Here is a 19,214-nt window from a genome sequence, read left to right on the forward strand (position 1 = left end):
AGCGCGATTGCACTGTGGCCACGGAAATGGGAACGCATGCAAAATCGAAACCGAGCTCCATGGCTCCGGCGAGCCACACCTGGGCGGGACCTGCCCCGCGAGCTCACGGTATCACCCTGCAGCGACCCGCCCAGCTTGGGGGCGGGAGTCGGGAGTTCCAGCAAGGGGTTCTGCAGCCTCTCTGCCCGCTGCCAACACCACGCCCGGGCTTATTTGCATTTAAAGAGAAACGCACCAAGGAAAACAGTGGGCGGGCGGGGGCACGCCTTCCCACCGTGGCGATTGGGCCACACGCCTGCCAATCAGGGCGCTGACCCCACCCCCGCCCCCGTGGCTGTGGAGTCTGGGGGAGGGGTATGGGGGAGCTGCCCGGAGCCTGGAGAAGGGGAGCCAGCGCAGGAGGTGACTGGAGCCGCGGTAGCGGCGGCAGGAGCAGCAGTGGCTGCAGTCTCAGCCGCGGCAGCCTCATCCAGGGTGGCGCAGCAGACAATAACCGGACTGGAAACGTGACTGGGCCGGGTAAGCGTTGTGCGCAGCCAGGAGCCTCCGCCTGCCCGCTGTCTGGTGCAGTCCCGCGTGCTCAGCTCTAGCTTGCCTGGAGAGGGGTTCTAGGGGCTGGGCCAGTCGGCGTCCGGGCCGCTCTCCGCTCCCCCTTGGAACCCGCTTTGAGTACTGTGTGGTGAGGGGCAAAGCAGAGTCCCCTGAGCGCGGGCGACCGCGGCTAGAGGAGGGGAAGAGGGCGGGCGGGCAGGCAGGCGGGCGGGCTAGCCTGGGCCATGCCTTTGGCTCTCGGGAGAGGTGGAGATGGGGCCCGCACGTGCTGCCCCTCTGTCCCAGAAGGGGAGCCGCCAGCCAGCACCCACAGCGGTGCATTTGTAGGCCGGGAGCCCCGCAGCTTTGTTGTAGCACGTTAGCTGGAACAGCTGTGTTAACGCGAGTACCGCTTACCCCAGCGGCCCTGCTACCGCCCCTCCCCTCCCCTGCGCATCTCCTGCTTCTCCTTCCCCTTTGCGGACGAAGCCAGCGCGCTGGCCTGGCCCCGAGGGACACTACCTTTGGCGTGGATTGGGGTAGCTACATTGTCTCCCTCCTTCCCAGGGAGCTCAGTTGGGCCTGTGGGCTGCCCACTTCCGTTTGGAACCTCGGCCTCGCAGCCCCAACCAGCCGTGCCCCCTGCTCCTGGGCCTCCAGGCACATCTGGCATCTGTCCCCGTGGACAAGAGGGTTGGCATAGGGCTCTTTCTGGATCTTGGGTTAGAGCTGCAAGGCCGCTTTGTCTCCCCCACTCTCCTCGCCTTTTCTCCCCTCGGAGAGCACTAGCTGCGTTTTTCTCTCCAGCCTCCCGTTTAAAAATAGCGATAAGCAAGGTGTTGTGTGTGTGTGTGGGGGGGGGGATTTTCTGTGCCAGAGGCTGAGGGAGCAATTATTGTAATAGGGAACGCACCGTCTGGGTGTGTGTGAGAGCTAGAGCAGCAGCCAAACCCTGCAACTTAGCAGTTTCTTAAAATACCCAGCCCGCGGGGCCGCTGTCATTGTCTGCTGCAGACACCTCTGACACTGGTGACCCCTGGACCGCGGGACTTTGCCTAGGCTCCCCGGTGGTGAGGGGCTGTGCCGGCCAGGCGCACCACAGCCCACGCGCCTGGGCAGCTGCTGGACTGGCCTTGCGGAGCTGGCCTCCCTTTGGCCAGGTTCCTCTTGGTGTGGGCCGTGGGGTCAAGTCGAGCTTTGTCCTACACACAACACCTCCCTCTAGAGGAGGCTCTGCCTACCTGCTGCCTCTGCGTGGGCATGGGCCTGGTGAATGGAGCTGTGCTGTTGGACTCTTTGCCCCACCCCAGGGGATTCCAGCAGAGCCCCCTCCCCCAATGCAGCTCCCTTCATTCCACCCCACCCTCTGCTCAGTAACTGCAAGGCAGTGTGCCTCTGGAAACGGACTCTAGGCCTTTCTGAGGAACAGGAAAGAGGGAATCACTGACGGGCTTTGACAGGCTCTTCTTGGACATTTGACTAACCTCTGAGGGTGGAGAACCCTGTGGTCTGCAGGGCCCAGGCAAAGCTTAGTCACCTTTGAGAGGAGACAATGAGACCCAGTAAATCCCTCACTTGGGGCAAGGCTAGTTGGGGAGCTTTGTAACATCAGCCAGGACTGCAGATACCACACTACAGTCACCTCCCACCTTGACCAGGCCCCAACACAAACGCCCTGCTTGCAGCTAGGCATCTCCAGCCCGGGGTTGGATCTGCCCTCTGCCCTGCCTCAAACCAAAAGCCACCTAACATATCTACCATATATAACTCCTCTCCCCGACGCTGAAACTCACTCACCCTACACTGTCCAAATTCTCTTCTCTCTCATGCCTCAGCTCTGGGCCCACCTTCTTGGTGCCTTTCCTGCCTGTTTCTTGCAACCAGTGATGACCTCTTCTTTCTCAGAGCTCCTCCAGACTGCCTGTGCCCCTTGGGCATTTTGGGGCTTAAATTATAATAGGAGGCAAACTATAATTAACTTTCCCTGCCTTTACTTTGTCTCCCTGATATCATGGATGTCTGGGTTCTCTCAGAATCCCTCAGAGAAGTAAATGAAATCTGGAACTCAGCCACAACCCCCTCAAAGCCTAGCAATGCATAGCAGTTAATGAATGCTCTGGAAGGACTTGCTGTCGTAGTAGAGCTTTCGAGAAGACGTTTACCTCGCCAGCTTGCACTTGTCCTGATCCATATGAAAGTGATTGGAGAAATGATACTTAAGGCTTAGATATTTGAGTATGCCTAATGAGGATGGAGAAGGGGAATGGGTTGCAATTACAACACAAAAATCAATCGTGATATCTCCCTTCAACAACAAGCTCAGGATCTGGACTGCCCAGACTCCAGACTACACATACCTTTCCTTGCTGATTCATGAACCTAGAGAGAAACTACTATGGAGAGAGATGAGAGATCTGTATATGCAGGGGGATCATCCTGAGAAGCTTCCAGAAAGAGGAGTTTGGTTAAGCAAAAGGTAGTGGTGTAAGCAAAATTAGAGATGGGAGGGGGGTGGCTGGCAGGCAGGCTGATTGAGATGACTGAGTCTTTTCTGGTTGACATTGTATGGCTCTAAGGTATAGAGGATGTTGGTACCCAGTTATGGGGGTTCCCAAATGCCAGGCTGTGGAATGGGGATCTGATCTTGGAGGAATGGGGGAAGGAGCCGTCGAAGAATGGGGAATTGGGAGGTTTTGGTTTTTTTGTGTGTGCAAATATGCCACAATAAAAACAGAGTTTTAGAAAGAGTTCTAGAATGGGGTCTTAGAAAGGGATTGGAAGCATGTCATAAGTCAGGCAGGTAAGAGGCCACCTTTGGGTCTGGAAGTAGAGCTGGGGGGCAGGCTATTTCTAGAGGGAAGTTGTATCATATCAGCCTCCCTTCAGCTTTGCAGGGGGTGGGATGGAAAGGAGGGAGCCTGAAGCCTACATACCAATGTATGCTAAATGTCCCTCAAGCCTCTGCTGACCCCTTTCCTCCCAGCTGGACAGACCTTCAGGGAGCACCAGTTTTGACTCCTATGCTTACAGATGGGAATCTTGAGCCCTGGAAAGCAATAGGGACTTGCTTAAGGTCACACAGCAATTAGGGATAAGCTGCTGCCTCCTGTGCAGGCTCTTTCCACGGTATTTCACTGTTTCTAGCAGCCTCGATTCAACACAAATCTCAGTAACCAACTCCTCGTCTCACCTCACCCATTCCTCAAGAGTGAAAGGGTGCTGAGTTAGTTTGGGGGCCCCATCCGGGGAACCCCTCCTTCCCTTTCATGTCTCTTTTGCTTCTTAGTCTTGGTCTGCAACCTGTCCAGAGCTGAAAGTTTAAGGAGGGGAGATAGTTGGAAGAATTTGGCAGTCCAATGAGTCTCACCTAGTATAGTGGAGGTGTTAAAAATTCCTCAAGAACTGTTACATTTATACTCTCAGAAAGAGTGAGAGTGTGTGTGTGTGTGTGTGTGTGTGTGTGTGTGTAGGGGAACAGCCCTGCTCCACTGGTCCAGGGGAATAAGGGAATGAGAGAAATAACAGCAAGCCTGGCAGGTCACCTGCTTGCTTGTAGAACCAAAGAGGGAGAAGGGGCGTTCAGTCCCCTCACTTACAAATAGGCTACTTGAGGCTAGAAGAGGGCATGCCCAGTGTTATTCCATCAGTTCCCCTGCCTCAAATGCTATCCGGGCAGATAGACTTGGTGATAAAGGTAAAGCCCCCAGAGGAGGCATTTCATAGGCTTCCTGTGTCACTCATTCCTGGGTCACCCATCTCACTGCCAGAAAGTTCTTTCTCAGAGCTAATCTGAGCCTCTTGCTATACTTAAACCGTGTGTGTGTGTGCGTGTGTGTGTGTGTGTGTGTGTGTGTGTGTGTGTGTGTGTGTGTGTGTGTTGGGAAGTGGGATTGAGAGCAGCTGGCCACCATTATTACTCTTCTGCTTAACAATCCATTGGCGATTTCATGGTCATTAAACCATCTCTCCCACCCCCAACTTCTGTTCTCTGAATTAAATAATCACAGAGCCTTTTATCTCCTCTCCTTGGTCTTATTTTTCAAACCTGTGTATGTGTAAGTGTATCTCTGACAAAGCAGGCAGGAAAACCAGAACCACTGCAGAGGTGCAGGTGCCAGCTGAGTGAGGGTGCATTGCTCCCCTGCACCTCCCCTTTTGGGATTAGGGGATAATATGGACAATGGAGAAAATGGCCCAAGGGAGCTTGGTGGCGTCAGAGGCAAGCATACTGGTGCTGCAGGGGCCTTTGTGACCCTTTTATCTGCATTTGTTGTTGCAGAGCCTTTATTGCTTTCACTTCCTACAGGTTTTTTAATTTCCCTGCTGGGCTTCCAAGCAGATGCTAACCCCCCTCCTCCATCCAGCACTCCTTAGTCCTCCCTGCTGGGGGCTGCAGCTCTTCTCAGGGGAGAGAGGGCTGGGCCGGGCCAATTCTGGTACCCCTTATTTCTGGACACACAGAAAATATTCATAGGCCAGGCCTAGTGCATTTTAAAAGAGCAAAATGTTGGGTGGGGTTGCAGGGGGAAGCATGAGGAGTGAGACTAGGCTGCAGTGCACCTCTGTCCTGCAGTGGTGGACTGGGCTCACCCAGCTAGGAACCCAGGCTTCCCAGCAAAGCCTAGGACCTCCCAAATCAATGCCCCCACCATGTCTCCTGACTCAGCAGCCACTAGAAAACTGGGCACAGGACAACCCTTCCCCTAGCTTCTTATGCAACCTGGGGCAAGCAGACTCTCTGGTCCAATCTCCCATTTCTAGACGGGGAAACTGAGGCTCAGAACAGGGAAGGGATTTGCCCAAGGTTACACAGGAGCACAAAGCTCCTGGCCCTCAATTCAAGGATTCCTCTTCTAAGTACACTGATCTTAATCCCTTTCCAAGCCTCGATTTTCTTACCTGGCCTCTCACATAGGGTGTGCTCTGTATAGGGGAGTGGATACATAGGTAAGTCAGGGGTCTCCTTTGTTCACTTGGCCCAGCTGTTCCTCTGCATGCTTTCCTTAGCTGCCTTGTCACATCTATTTCCCTGGGGTTAGCTCCTCTCTTGTTCTTCATCTGAACTACGGTGCGGTGGGGGGAGGGGTGGCACCTGTCTCTGATTCCACCCTTGCTGGGTTAGTACTGACATAGTGGAAGCCTTACTATGCAGGCATGGCACCCACCTCAGATACATCCCTTTCTAAGGAGGTTTGGGATCCTGAGAGGAGAGTGGCAAGTAGGTGGCTCCCAGAGCCCCTGTCATTCTAGGCAAGCTGGGGAGGGTAACCTCAGCAGCCTGAGGAGAAAGCTGGAGCATTAAGAAGACTCACCAGGAAAGCCCATTTCTAGGGAGAGATATTGTCTGGGTGACCACATCTCCCAGACTGGAGAAGCCCCTGTGTATTTGGGGCTGGGGTTAAGGGGAGAAGTGATGCTAGGAAACCTGCCAAGGGGCATGCAGGGAGAGCAAGTCATGAAGGTCAGGCAAAGGGGTTTGGCCCCGATCCTGTAAGCAGTGTGGAATAATTTGGTAAGTAGAGGAGTGATGGGCTGAAATCAGGGTTTTGAGAAAATTAATCTGGCAAGGGTGAGCGGGATGGGTGAGATGGAAGGGGGCAGGATTTCAGTGTTGCAGCAGGTAGGGACCAGAGGGAGCTCAGCTAAGAGGCTTGTGTCATCTTCAGAGGACATGGGGTGGCAGCTGAGGAGCTGGAGTGGAGAAGGTGGCTGCAAAAGGCCCCATCGCAAAGGCCCATTATTGAACATCTGCTCAGTACCTAGCGAGCAGTTTGCCACTTACATTTATCATCTCTAATCCTTACTGCAATTCTGCATTGCAGGTAGCACTTTCTTCATTTTACAGATAAGGCATTTTAGTCTCAGAGAGGTTAGGCCACTTGCTCAAACCCCACAGCCTGTAAGGGGTGAAGTCGGCATTTCAGTTCTGGGCTGACAAACTCCAGCTGAATTAGAATTCAGTTGAATCAATGTTGTTTGAGCTCCTGCTTTGTGCTAGATGTAGTGATTATAAGATCAAGGAGGGTCCATTTGAGAGAGATGAATGGACAGACTGAGGCCTGCCAGAATGAATTACCCAAGGCTGAGTATGTTAACAACTCAACTGAGGGGCTAGTGGTTGGGGAATAGGAGCAGGGATGAGAGGGCCCAGTTTGGGATCTGTGCTGCATCTAGAGTTGGTGGGATGCCCCCTTGAGAGAACGTGCCCCGCAACAGGAGGGCTGCAAATTAGGGGAGGGGTGGTTGCAGAGGTAACTTGGGTGGGGCTCAAAGGGTACCAAGCCAGGCAGCCCTTCCTTCAGGCAGTGAACAAATGGTTTTGAGAGTGGACCTTGGCTGTGGGCTTTAGAAATGAGTGAGTCAAGTTCCAGATCATCTCACCGGTCATTTTCCTTGAACAGTAGCTCAAATTCTGCATCTTTGTCCCTGCTGGCAGGTTTCTGTTGAACCTTTTTTTGGCCCCTCAAACTTATATCCCAAGGAAAAGGAGAGTAGAGGAACATGTTCCATGGTTTCGGAGTGGTGGTGGTGGGGTTGCTGATGAGGAGAGCAGCCACAGGCTGGGTTGGCAGCCCTTGGATTCTAAAGTCAGCAGGCTTTCTGGAATGTGCTAGGTGGGGCCAAAATAGTGGCAGCCAGTGAGAACTGGAAATGCTGCAGAGAAGGCTCAGCTGGGCTGGGACAGGGGTGCGATGGGAGGGGGAGATGATGGCTCTTGCAGGTGTGAAGGGAATCTGCACAGTTCTTCCTCTCAGTCTTCCTCCTTTGATTGGGGGCCAGCACAGTGAAGCAGAAGGGCATGGAATTGGGACTCAAGAGGCCTGGGAACTGGTGTGACTCTGTCATCATCCCGCTGTGTGACCTTAGGAAAGTCTTTTCCCAATCCTAGACAGTTTACTTCTCTGTGACAAGGAGTTGCCATTCCCCACCAGGCCTGATAAATAGATTGGTGGGAAGGGCAAATGGGGAGTGAGGGAGTGGGGAACACTTTGTAAACTAGTAAGTACCCTGAGTGGATGAAGGATGTCTGTTGATTTGCATTTCCTTTGATGTTGGTACTTTTAGCTGAGTTTGAATTGTTGATCTTTCTGGCCTGGGCTAGAGAACCTAGCTAGTTGAAATTCCCAGATAATCCAGACCTGTTAGCCAGTAGCTGACTCAAGGCAATATTTTGACTCGCTGAATATCAAAAGTTGGCTAAAAGAGCAACTAAAGCCTCTTGTGAAGTGACTACACAGTCACCCTCATTTACCATTTGGGGAAACTGAGGCCCAAGGAGGTTTGGTGACTTACCCATAGAGCCCTGGGGAGCACCCTTTTCAATGTTGACTGAGGTAGTTTTGCTGCTAGAAATTGTCCAACTATAGTTTGAATAAAATATTTAGAAAATTAGTTGCTATGTTTTTGAGCTTCTGCTGTATAATGCATTTTATTTGGTGCTTTATATACGTTGGTTTTGTCCCTTACATTAGCTTTAAGAGGTAAGCACTCTCAATAGCCTCCTTTACCAATTGAGGAAACTGAAAGAACTTGTTGGATTTCCCCCAGGTAGGCACAGCTGATTACAGTGCAGAACTGGCTGACTCTCTAGGCGGGGTTGCGGAGGGGGGCCTCCATATCCTCACCATTCCTTCCTTAGCCCACCTCCCCCACCCATACACGAGGGCAGAATGGGACCAGAGTGGGCTTGCTCCCAGGAAAACTGCTTGGAGTTCTGGGGAACTGTGACTGGTTGAGGCCATGCCTCTGGAGCTACTGCATAAATTCACACACTTCTTCCCTGAACTCAGCCTTCTCTAAGTTGGCTGAGCTGGCCCCAGGAAGCTGGGCTGGGAGCAAAATGTGCAAGGCTCATGCTGCAGCTGTTTCCTCTTCACTGAGAAGGATCCCTGGGGCAGGTTTGTGGCTGGTCTCCTGCCTGTGTTTTGAGAGGAGGGGAGAAGGAAGAAACTCTGCCCTGGTCCCAGAATGGCCTGAGGCTGGCCCTGGGAGCAGGGATGGCCACAGCCTACTCCCTGCCATGACAGCAGCAGCTGCAGCAAGCAGCCCCTGCCAGGGACCACAGAGTGGCCTTAGAAGATTCTCTTACCTGCCAGTCCACCTAAAACTTAGACAGCCATACAGGTTGAGAAACCTAAGGTTTGAGGGGCCCTGCATTTGGCAGGACCACTTTTTTGGCAGGAACCATGAGGGATGGCAGCCCCACCCTGGGGGAGCTGCAGAGTCTATCCCTCACTGTCCCCTTTGCCTTCTACCCCACCTCACTCTCCTGGCCAATGAACTCTGTGGTCCCAAGTAAAGGCAGCATAGCCTATTGGTGAAGGACAACACTGGGACCTGGTGGGGTAACGAGGAATGTGGAGAAGGGGCCTGGGCCAGAGGTGGCTGAGCTAGGGGGCTACCAGCTATGGATGATCCCACCTACCTCCTGTCCTACTGTCTTGGGGGGACACAGGTAGAGACACTGTGAGTGGCTGTGCGGGGTCCATGATCCTGGAAGGGACAAGGCAGGGAGGTGAGAGACAGCACAGTTTCAAGGCTGGTTCTTACCAGCAAAGATGACCGTGGGCCTAGTTAGGAGGCTGGCCTGAAGCTGGAGAGAGAGAATCTCAGTTCCGAGGACACAACCCTGCCTAGTTCACCCACTGCCACCACACACGCAGAGGGCTTTTTAAACTTCCCTAAGTAGAGGACTTTGTATAAATCCACACATGTCTTTAAAATCCCCTCACACCTGGCTCCTCCTCAGCCTGGGCCAAAGCAGCTGGTCCCTCAGGCTCCCCGCAGTGAATGACTTTCCCAAAGGAGCAGCCTTTTACACATGGTCTGCTACTTCCTAAAAAACTAGCATCTGACCTTGAAGGTGGTAATAATAACAGTAATGCCAATCTTTCTCATTTGTACTGCACTTTACAATTTACAAAGTTCTTTTGGTGTCCATTATCCCACCTAATCCTCGCACCACTGCAGTGGACTGGGGAGATGGGGAGGATAGATAGAGGAGTTATTTTGATCTCTGTTTCACAAGTGCCCGAGGCTCGGAGGGGTGCCTTGGCCTGTTCAGGATCCCCTGGCATAGCCTGGACCCCAGCCCTGTAGCCCATGGCTCCTTCCATAACACGCTCCAGATGCCTGTGGCAGGGAAGTGGACAATGTAGAGAGCAGTGGGCTGGCCTTTACCCCAACAGAGCACAGAAGCAAGGGCAAGAGAAGACCCAAAGGGACTGCCCTCCAGCCAGGGCATCAAGGTTCTGGAAAGCAGCCCTCTTTGAGGTTCAATTTGCCTAATGCCTCTGTTCACAGGAACTCCAGCCCCAAACTCAGCAGGACAGTTCAGTCTTTGATTCACAAGGATGTCTAGGCCCATAAGGTTTTTCACTTGGCCTTTGGTCTTCCTTGATGCCCAGCCAAACTTACTAGTCTCACCCTAAATCATTGCCATTTCTGCTCACTCCTGTCTGACAAGGCCCAGATTGAATGCCTCCTCCTCAAGGCAGCTTTTCTGAGCCCAAGGGGTATCTTTCTGCCTTTAAAATTTATCCTGGAATTTGATAACAAAGTATAAAGAATGATACCCCACCACCCAGCTTAAGCAATAATGGGGGCTCTTCTTTAAGGCCTGCATCATGCTGTTCCTTCAGACTTTTACATATAGGACTCTCTCCCTGTTAGCCTAGGAGCTCCCCAAAAGCAAAGGCTGGGGTTCTCCCTTCTTGGCCTGCCTTGCAGCTCTGAGCTCAATGTCTATCACTTACTGAATGTGAAGGAGAGGTTCGTCATAATTCCACAGGGGGGAATACAACTTCACAAACAACTCCACTACTGCCACCCCATCTCCCTCATGCCCAGCACAATAATGACAACACTGTCAGTAATTTTAGGGCTGAGGTAAAAGCATCTGTGCTTTGGAAAGTTGGGGATTCAGATAGATGATAGGCCCCCTATTCCCATCAGACTCTGGGACAGAAGACTCTGAGTGGTTGTGTGTGTATGTATGATTGTGTATTTGGGGGGGGTGGCACTGTGTGTTTGTGGGGCTATCAGTTGCAAGGCTGAACTGGAAAAAATATGTCACACGGAAATGTCATGAAAAAATATTTCACACGGAAAAAAAACCCTAACCTGAGCAAATGGCAATACAGATCTCTTCAGAGAGGGGATCAGAAGAATTTTTTTTTCTCTCTTTTCTGGATAACCAGCCATTATCTTGCTCCAAGTTAAATATTCAGTTCTGCAGAGTGCTCCTGATGGAAGCATGGACCACACTGATGATTCAAGTGTCAAGTCAAGCAAGGCACAAGGCAGAAAATTAATGTTTGCAAGACAGGATCAAGGACTCCAAGAGGGTTCTTCAAATGACGTCAGAGGCTAGAGTGTAGCTGCCAGCATCTCTTCACCCCCAGTGATGGTCCATAGTCTCCCACTGCAGGTGAATGTGTGAGTCTTTTTACTGTGGCATGGCTGATGTGCTAGCCAGCTGCTCCCAGGACAACAGTGGTGCTTGCCTCTCTCTGGCTCCCAGCAGCTGTTCTGCCTCCCTTCCCTACCCTAGCTCCCCATCTGCTGGTGGCTACTCTACAGAGAGCGGACACAGTGGTGAGGGACTTTCCAGGGAGGGGTCATTTGGTTTTTGCAGGCTGGTCACTGATCTAGCTGTCGACCATCTGTAGTCACTGGAATGAATACATCAGACCTGTGGGGGGTTGGGGGACATGTGTTGGGGTGGGTAGTAGCTAGCTCTTCTTTTTATCCATCTCTGTGGCATTTGGAAGTTTGGAGGACTGGGAGCCTAGACCAGAAGGGTGTACCTTGCACCAGGTTTATTTATTTAAATAGCTGTTAAGAGGCTAACTTCCAAGCCAGGAATATGAATCATGTGGAGTTGTGCCTTCAAGGAGTTCCCTTTCTAGATAGGGAGCTAGATGGGGGCCAAAATAATGAAGGGAGTGGAGAAGAAACAGTCTGCCTCATGGTTCTAAAGTGGAACTTGGGCATTCTAGTTGCCAAGGGCTGAATTAAAATCTCTTCCCAGGGGCCAGCCCCGTGGCTTAGCGGTTAAGTGCGCACGCTCTGCTACTGGTGGCCCGGGTTCAGATCCCAGGCGCGCACTGACGCACCGCTTGTCCAGCCACGCTGAGGCCGTGTCCCACATACAGCAACTAGAAGGATGTGCAACTATGACATACAACTATCTACTGGGGCCTTGGGGAGAAAAAACGAAAAAAAAAGGAGGAAGATTGGCAATAGATGTTAGCTCAAGTCCGGTCTTTCTCAGCAAAAAGAGGAGGATTGGCATGGATGTTAGCTCAGGACTGATCTTCCTCAGAAAAAAAGAAAAATCTCTTCCCAGCAAGACAGTCAATAGAGAATGTGACTTAGACCTACCTCTCACATAACCACTATGAGGGGGAGGTAATGCTAGGCCTCTTGGACTAAGGATACTGAAGCCCAGAGAATGCCTTGCCCCCAGGCCACCGTGCTGTTTTAGCAGATTCTGGATTGCAGCTCTGGAATAGGGGTCTGCGAGGCTCCTACTCTGGACTTCTGAAGATCTGAGCATGGTCCTGCAGGCAATTTAGGGAGACTGTGGGGAGGAGGTGAAACTTCAGGTCTGCTTTTCTTCCCAGCCACAGGCAAAATGTCACTGAGAGCCCTGGCTAATGTGAAATCGAGGCCTAGACCCTGAAGAGCCCGGTGAGGACTCAATGGACTGTTTTGCCAGATGCTTTTCAAAAATTCTGTGTTGTCAGAGCCAACCTCCCTCCTGCCTTTCCTGCCTCTCCCTACCCTACCCCCTTTGAAAATCCCTCCCGCAGTCAATAGTACCACTAGGCCTTTCTCACATCTGCAGTTCCCCCTGCCCAGTGCTCCCCTGAGCTTAGGGTGGCCTGAAGAGAGTGGACCCAGCAAAGGGGTAGGGGTGAAGGCTGCCTGTTGATGAGTGTAGGGTTTCACTACCTTGGGCCCCAGAGGAGGCTGGCTAACAAGCCAAGCATATGGAGTGTATTAAGGTTTTCCCTACATTTTCTCTTTCTCTCTGGTTCCACTCAAGCTTGAAACCACAGACACCTGTGAAAACAAACCCAGTCTGGATGCTTGCTCACCAGTACTGTCTCTCTGTCTTTGTCTCTTTCGTCTCTTCCAGACCCAACTGTGATGCTTCCTGATTGATGATGTTATAACAGTGCCTGGAAGCCAGAAGGCTGCATTTTCAGTTGAATATACCTGAGTTGTCCCCATCACCATGGAGACCCAAAAGGATGAAGCTGCTCAGGTCAAGGGAGCAGCAGCCTCTGTGGATACCCAGGACCAAGGGGAAGAGAAAGGAGCCAAGAACAAAGCAGCTGAAATGACAGAAGGGCCAGCATCAGAGCTACCCTCATCTGGCCCAGGTAGGCTGAAGAAAACTGCCATGAAACTCTTTGGTGGTAAGAAGGGAATCTGTACCTTGCCTAGTTTATTTGGAGGGGGACGAAGCAAAGGTTCTGGGAAAGGCAGCTCCAAGAAGGGTCTTAGCAAGAGCAAGACCCATGATGGTTTGAGTGAAGCAGCCCATGGCCCTGAATACATTGTCAGTGAAAGAACCAGCCTTTCCTTACCTTTGCCTGAGTCACGCTGCCAACTTCCTAGCTCCCAGAGTGCCCATGGGGCTTTGGAGGCAGGCTCCAGATGCAAGACATCTATGGCTGCAGCCACAGAGAAAGCTGGGGCCCAGAAGGCCCCCTCTGTGCCCAAGCCAAAGAAAGGACTAAAAGGTTTTTTCAGCAGTATCCGCCGTCACCGGAAGAGCAAGGTCTCTGGGTCTGAGCAAAGTGAACCAGGGGCCAAGGGGCCTGAGGGGACCAGAGTCAGGCCTCATGAGCATGTGAGCTCAGCCCTTCTGTCCCACACTGAGGAGACCCTCCAAGCCCCAAGAAAGGAAAATGCCAAACCCCAAGATGCCCCTTGGCCAAAAGTTTCTTCAGCACCAGAACCTTCTCCAGCAGCCACTGAGAAGACAGCCTGTAAAGATCCAGAAAAACCCAGGGCCTGTGAGGGCTATGCCTCAGCACTTCTACAGCCTAAAGCTGTCCCTGGAGCCAGTGGCCCAGAGGAGCCCCACAGCCCAGAAACAGGGGAGAAGGTGGAGGCAAGAGAAGTAAATCCACCTAATGGCCCTGTGGGGGACCAGCTGAGCCTCCTGTTTGGGGATGTCACATCCTTGAAAAGTTTTGACTCACTGACAGGTTGTGGTGATATCATAGCAGAGCAGGACATGGACAGTATGACAGATAGCATGGCCTCTGGAGGCCAGAGGGCCAACCGAGATGGGACCAAGCGAAGTTCCTGCCTGGTGACCTACCAAGGAGGTGGGGAGGAGATGGCCTTGCCAGATGAGGAGGAGGAAGAGGAGGTGGAATTAGAGGAAGAAGAGGAAGTCAAGGAGGAAGGAGATGATAACTTAGAATATCTGTGGGCGAGTGCCCAGATGTACCCAAGACCCAATCTGAATCTGGGCTACCATCCCACCACACCCCCAGGCCACCATGGCTACATACTGCTTGACCCAGTCAGGTCTTATCCTGGTCTAGCCCCCGGGGATCTTTTGACTCCTCAGAGTGACCAGCAAGAATCTGCCCCCAATAGTGATGAGGGATATTATGACTCCACCACACCTGGATTTGAGGATGATTCAGGTGAGGCCTTGGGGCTTGTCCACAGGGATTGCCTGCCCCGAGACAGCTACAGTGGAGATGCCCTCTATGAGTTCTATGAACCAGATGACAGTCTTGAGAACTCCCCACCTGGGGATGACTGCCTTTATGACCTCCACGGTCACAGCTCTGAGATATTTGACCCATTCTTGAACTTTGAGCCCTTTTCTTCCTCTCGGCCACCTGGGGCAATGGAAACAGAGGAAGAACGGCTAGTGACTATCCAGAAACAGTTGTTGTATTGGGAGCTTCAGCGGGAGCAGCTTGAGGCCCAGGAAGCCCGGGAGACACATGCCCGAGAGGCTCACACCAGGGAGGCCTATACCCAAGAAGCTCATGCCAGGGAGGCCCATGCCCAAGAGGCCCACACCCGAGAAGTTCATGTCAGAGAGGCCCAAGCCCGAGAGGCCTATGTCAGGGAGGCCTGTGCCCGAGAGGCCCAAACCCAGGAGGCCCGTGCTCGAGGGGCTCAAGTCCGAGAGCTCCAGGCCCGGCAGGAGAAGCCCATCATGGAGTATAAGATGAGGCCCTTAGGCCCATCAGTGATGGGCCTGGTGGCAGGGGCATCAGGAGCCTCTCAGACTTCCCAACGGGGAACTACCTCAGCTTTCCCTGCTACTGGAAGCAGTGAGCCAGACTGGAGGGACTTCCGTCCTCTGGAGAAGCGTTTTGAGGGAAGCTGCTCCAAGAAAGATCAAAGTACCTGCCTGATGCATCTCTTCCAGAGCGATGCTATGTTTGAGCCAGACATGCAAGAAGCAAATTTTGGAGGCTCTCCCAGGAGGGCCTACCCTACTTATTCACCCCCTGAGGAGCCAGAGGATGAGGAGGTTGAAAAGGAAGGGAATGCCACTGTGAGTTTCTCACAGGCCCTCGTGGAGTTCACCAGCAATGGGAACCTCTTCTCCAGCATGTCCTGCAGCTCTGACTCTGACTCATCCTTCACTCAAAACCTCCCTGAGCTACCCCCCATGGTGACCTTTGACATCGCTGATGTGGAACGGGATGGGGAAGGCAAGTGTGAAGAGAATCCTGAGTTCCACAATGACGAAGACCTTGCAGCCTCCTTGGAAGCTTTTGAGCTGGGCTACTACCAGAAACATGCCTTTGACAACTACCGCAGCCGATTCTACCAAGGGCTGCCTTGGGGTGTGAGCAGTCTCCCTCGATACTTGGGACTGCCTGGCATGCACCCTCGACCTCCACCTGCTGCTATGGCCCTCAATAGAAGGAGCCGCTCCCTCGACACTGCAGATACCCTGGAGCTCGAGCTCTCCAGTTCCCACCTGGCCCAGGGCTACATGGAATCTGATGAGCTTCAGGCTCAGCAGGAAGATTCAGATGAAGAAGAGGAAGAAGAATGGGGTAGAGACAGTCCCCTGTCCCTCTATACTGAACCTCCAGGGGCCTATGACTGGCCTGCCTGGGCCCCCTGTCCTCTCCCAGTGGGGTCACTCCCTTCCTGGATAAGTCACAGCCAGTTGGATGGGGCTTCCAGCCAGTCTCCATATGGGCAGGCAGCCTGTTGTGTACCTCCTGTGCCCATGTCAATGTTGTTGTCTGTACTGGGGCCAGAGTCAAGGGCACATGGGGAATCCGGGCCTCAGCTAGCTCGGCCTTCGCACTTACCCTTGCCCATGGGCCCTTGTTATAACCTCCAGCCTCGGGCCTCCCAGAGTATGAGGGCCAGGCCTCGAGATGTGCTGCTGCCTATCCATGAGCCTAGTTGCTCCTCCAGTTCTGGAGGCTTGAGCCCTAGCCCTCTGCCCCATGCCAAGCCTGTGGGCATCACCCTTGGCATCCCTCAGCTGCCCAGCATCCGGCCTGAGACCCCACAGCCTCAGCCCATTCACTACGAGGTTTCCAGCCTTGACCTGTCAAAAGAGAGGGCCGAACAAGGTGCCTCTCTCCCCACCAGCTACTCCTCCACTGCCGTAAATGGAAACTTAGCTGAATAGTCATCATGAATTCTGGAGTAGGGGCATGGGGCCTGAGCATGTGAATGGGGATCGGGGGTTGGGCAGAGGGGTGGGGACTGGGGGTTGCTGTTTAACTTGAAAATCCTTTTGGCCAGGGAAAACTCCTATGAGTTTTCACCTTTGTTTTCCCACTTCCCTGTTCTGCCATCTGTGGCCACATTCAGCTTGAGTCCATCTGCCCAGGGAGGCTGCTGCTGCTGCTGTGCTCTGGTTTTTGCTTTTGGGGTTTCTTCTTGTGACCCACGCAGGGTTTGGGATGCTGTAATTTTGTGCCTATTCCAGTTGCTGAGTTAGTGATGATATATATAGCATGCATCCTTGACACAGGCTGAACCCTTAGGGCCCCGCACTCCCTCCCAACCCAGTGAATGATGAACCACTGATGAGCAGCCAGGTCTGCACTGCCTCCCACTTGGGGACAGGGGGCTTGTTTCCTGTTAGCAATGTGAAATTTTGGTACAGATCCTCCTCATCCCCACTCCCTTCGGTCTTGGAATAGCTGCCACCATTATACCAGATGACTATAATCTATTCACCCCAGCTAGCTGTCCTTAGAGAGGATCAAGTAGCATGTGTCTCACTGCCTATTGCTGTGGACTTTAGCATCGTACCCAGGTGGAGGCCTTTTAACCTGGCGTGCCATAGCTTGGGCTGAAGACAAAAATGCTAATCCCCTTAATGGAGTGATCAAATTCATCAAGTTGCAAAGAGAAGACAAAATAGGGTTCTATCGTAGACACTGCCCTAAGTCTTGAGCTCTGGAATGATAGGATTTTTTCCTTCTTCCTTTCTTAAGCTTATGACTGCCTGAGTTGCAGATGCTTTTGAATTTTGGTTCTTTTTTCATCCAAAGGAAATTTTAATAATCTCATCACAAAGAACACATTCTTTTAATTGAGATACAGGAAGAGAAGCGGCCTAAATTAGGCTTGACCATAGGTGTTGGGGTTTTTGCAAGTTGCAAGGGAAGGATAGGAAAAGGAAGTCCATTCGTCCCAGCCAGCAGGAAAGAAGATTTCAGACATTGCAGAACTCGAGGCAACCCAGCTTCTTAGAAGGGAAAATTGCTTCCCCCTCAAAAACAAAAAGTTCCTTAAGCATTGCCCATCCCTTCATTTGGATGATATAAGAGGATCCAGGCTAGCACTCCCAAGAGACAGGATACCAAAGGCATGTAGGCTGCTGCTCTGGGCTCTCTAAAGAGCTTTCATCTTCCAATTAGCCAAGTCCTTAGCATCATCAGAGGACCGGGCTTCTTGAGAGGAAAGACTGTGACCTGCCCTCACTCTGCCAAGCTGTAGGACTCTGATATACCTGGCAGTTGCAGCCCTTTATGGAAGGAATGACACCTTCCCTTCTCCTATATCCACACAGTTTTCATATTAAACCAGCTTGGCAATACTGGTAGGGAAGAGTTGCTGTCGGGAAGACATTGTAACAGGCTAATCTTACCAGGCTCAATCTCTCATTGATCACCAATATGAGAGGGTTCCTTTTAAATTTATTAATTGGAAATAGCATATGGAACATGTTTTGCCTGGGTATGTTGGCCCAAATTATGATCCTTGACCCCCTGCCCCATCTCTGCCCCCATCTTCCACCCATCTCCATGCCTGTTAAGAGAAGAGGTCAGTAAGAGCTCTTGCCATTCCTGAGATACGGCAACTTAGCTTGGGTACAGAGTGTTGTTGGCATCTCGAGTCAAGGTGACTTTGTGGGCAAACTGCTGCTTGGCCAGGGGATGTGTCCATGCTGCTCTTTGTCACCATTTCTCAGATTGGGGTTGGCCCAGTGCACCTACACATACCTGGCTGGTAGAAGCTATACCCCTGGAAGTACCACATGAGTTTACATGGCACCAACACCACCACTCAATGGACCTAGACCAACTCTCCAGGCTGACTTTGTCTGCGTCATGAAGAAATGCAAGAGTCATGGAGCTGGAGAGTGAAAGAGAGTAAGGAAGGCCCTCCTCACCCCAAGCACAGCTAAGCTCCCAGGCTAGCTAAGCTCCAGGCCTGTCCATTCCAGGAGAGAAGTGCCAAAATTTCAACCATCTGGCCTCTCACCAAAGCTTCCCTGGGAAGGTAGGCCTGAAATTGGCCTGGCTGTTTGGCGGGAAGTAAACACTCACCAAATGCCTTTACAACAGGGGAACATCGATCACTTGTCTCCTCTGTCTCTGCTTGTCCTTCAAGGCAGCTTAAGCTCCTATCTGTATGTGGACTGTGCCAGCCACAGCAAGTAGTAGAGCCATCACCAGCCTTCAGAGGCTGCTGGACCACCAGCCTATCTGGGAAGAAAAAAAGTAGGTAGTCAGCCTTTGGCCAAGGGTGAGAGCGGCCCTCAGTGACAAGAGGGCAGCAAGAGGTGCTGCCTCTGAAGGGAGCATTTGTAGCCCTGACATACTTTGCTGGGCTTTGGAAGGTCGCATACCACAGAGTAGGGCCTAGGATTGAGCAGCAGCTCATGGTTTGGAAAACATTGCTGCCTGCAAGTCTTTTCACTGTCCTGGCCAGCCCAAGAGCAGGATCCTCACCACTAGAAGAAGGGCAGTCAGGGTGCATGGCTGCAGAAGGAGGCTCCTTTGAGTCTTACTCTAGGTCTAAGCAATTCATGGCCAAATCCAAGCTGCAGACTAGAAGAAGGAAGACCTTGCTGGGGACACATGGGGATGGTAGCTCAGGGTGACACTGGGAGAGCTAGCTAAGCTCCAGGCCTGTCCTCAAACATAGGCCAGTGCATGCTTGGCTAGCACCAAATATGCCCCGGACTACTCAAGGCATCAATGTCAAGTCCACATCTCCTAGTCTGTGACCAGGTGAACACCATATCTGCATTGCAAGGTCCTGGGATAATGCTTTTGGATGTGACTTCGAGGGAAGATATGACTTGAGAGGTGGTGGCTGCCCTCATTTTGCTACCCAGCAGGCTGAACTTGTGCCAGATAGTTCTGATCCTGAGAATTCCCAGATGAGACCAGTCCTTGGGGAACCAGTGACTGTGGATA

General features: G+C 52.3%; 1 protein-coding gene across 1 annotated transcript; it reads left to right on the forward strand.

Annotated features, from left to right (window-relative positions):
* The first annotated feature begins 370 nt into the window (after positions 1–370).
* On the forward strand, positions 371–16,234 carry AMER1 (APC membrane recruitment protein 1). Its single transcript, XM_014794917.2, has 2 exons — positions 371–519; positions 12,677–16,234. Exon 2 carries the CDS (start codon positions 12,776–12,778, stop codon positions 16,181–16,183), a length of 3,408 nt encoding a protein of 1,135 aa, XP_014650403.1. The 5' UTR covers positions 371–519; positions 12,677–12,775; the 3' UTR covers positions 16,184–16,234.
* Positions 16,235–19,214: the final 2,980 nt, after the last annotated feature.

This window comes from Ceratotherium simum, chromosome X, assembly GCF_057802395.1.
Source record: "Ceratotherium simum simum isolate JZ-2026a chromosome X, ASM5780239v1, whole genome shotgun sequence".
NCBI classification, from domain to species: domain Eukaryota; kingdom Metazoa; phylum Chordata; class Mammalia; order Perissodactyla; family Rhinocerotidae; genus Ceratotherium; species Ceratotherium simum.

Coding starts and splice junctions, on each gene's coding strand:
- AMER1 (XM_014794917.2), top strand. CDS start 12,776: ATGGAGACCCAAAAGGATGAAGCTGCTCAGGTCAAGGGAGCAGCAGCC.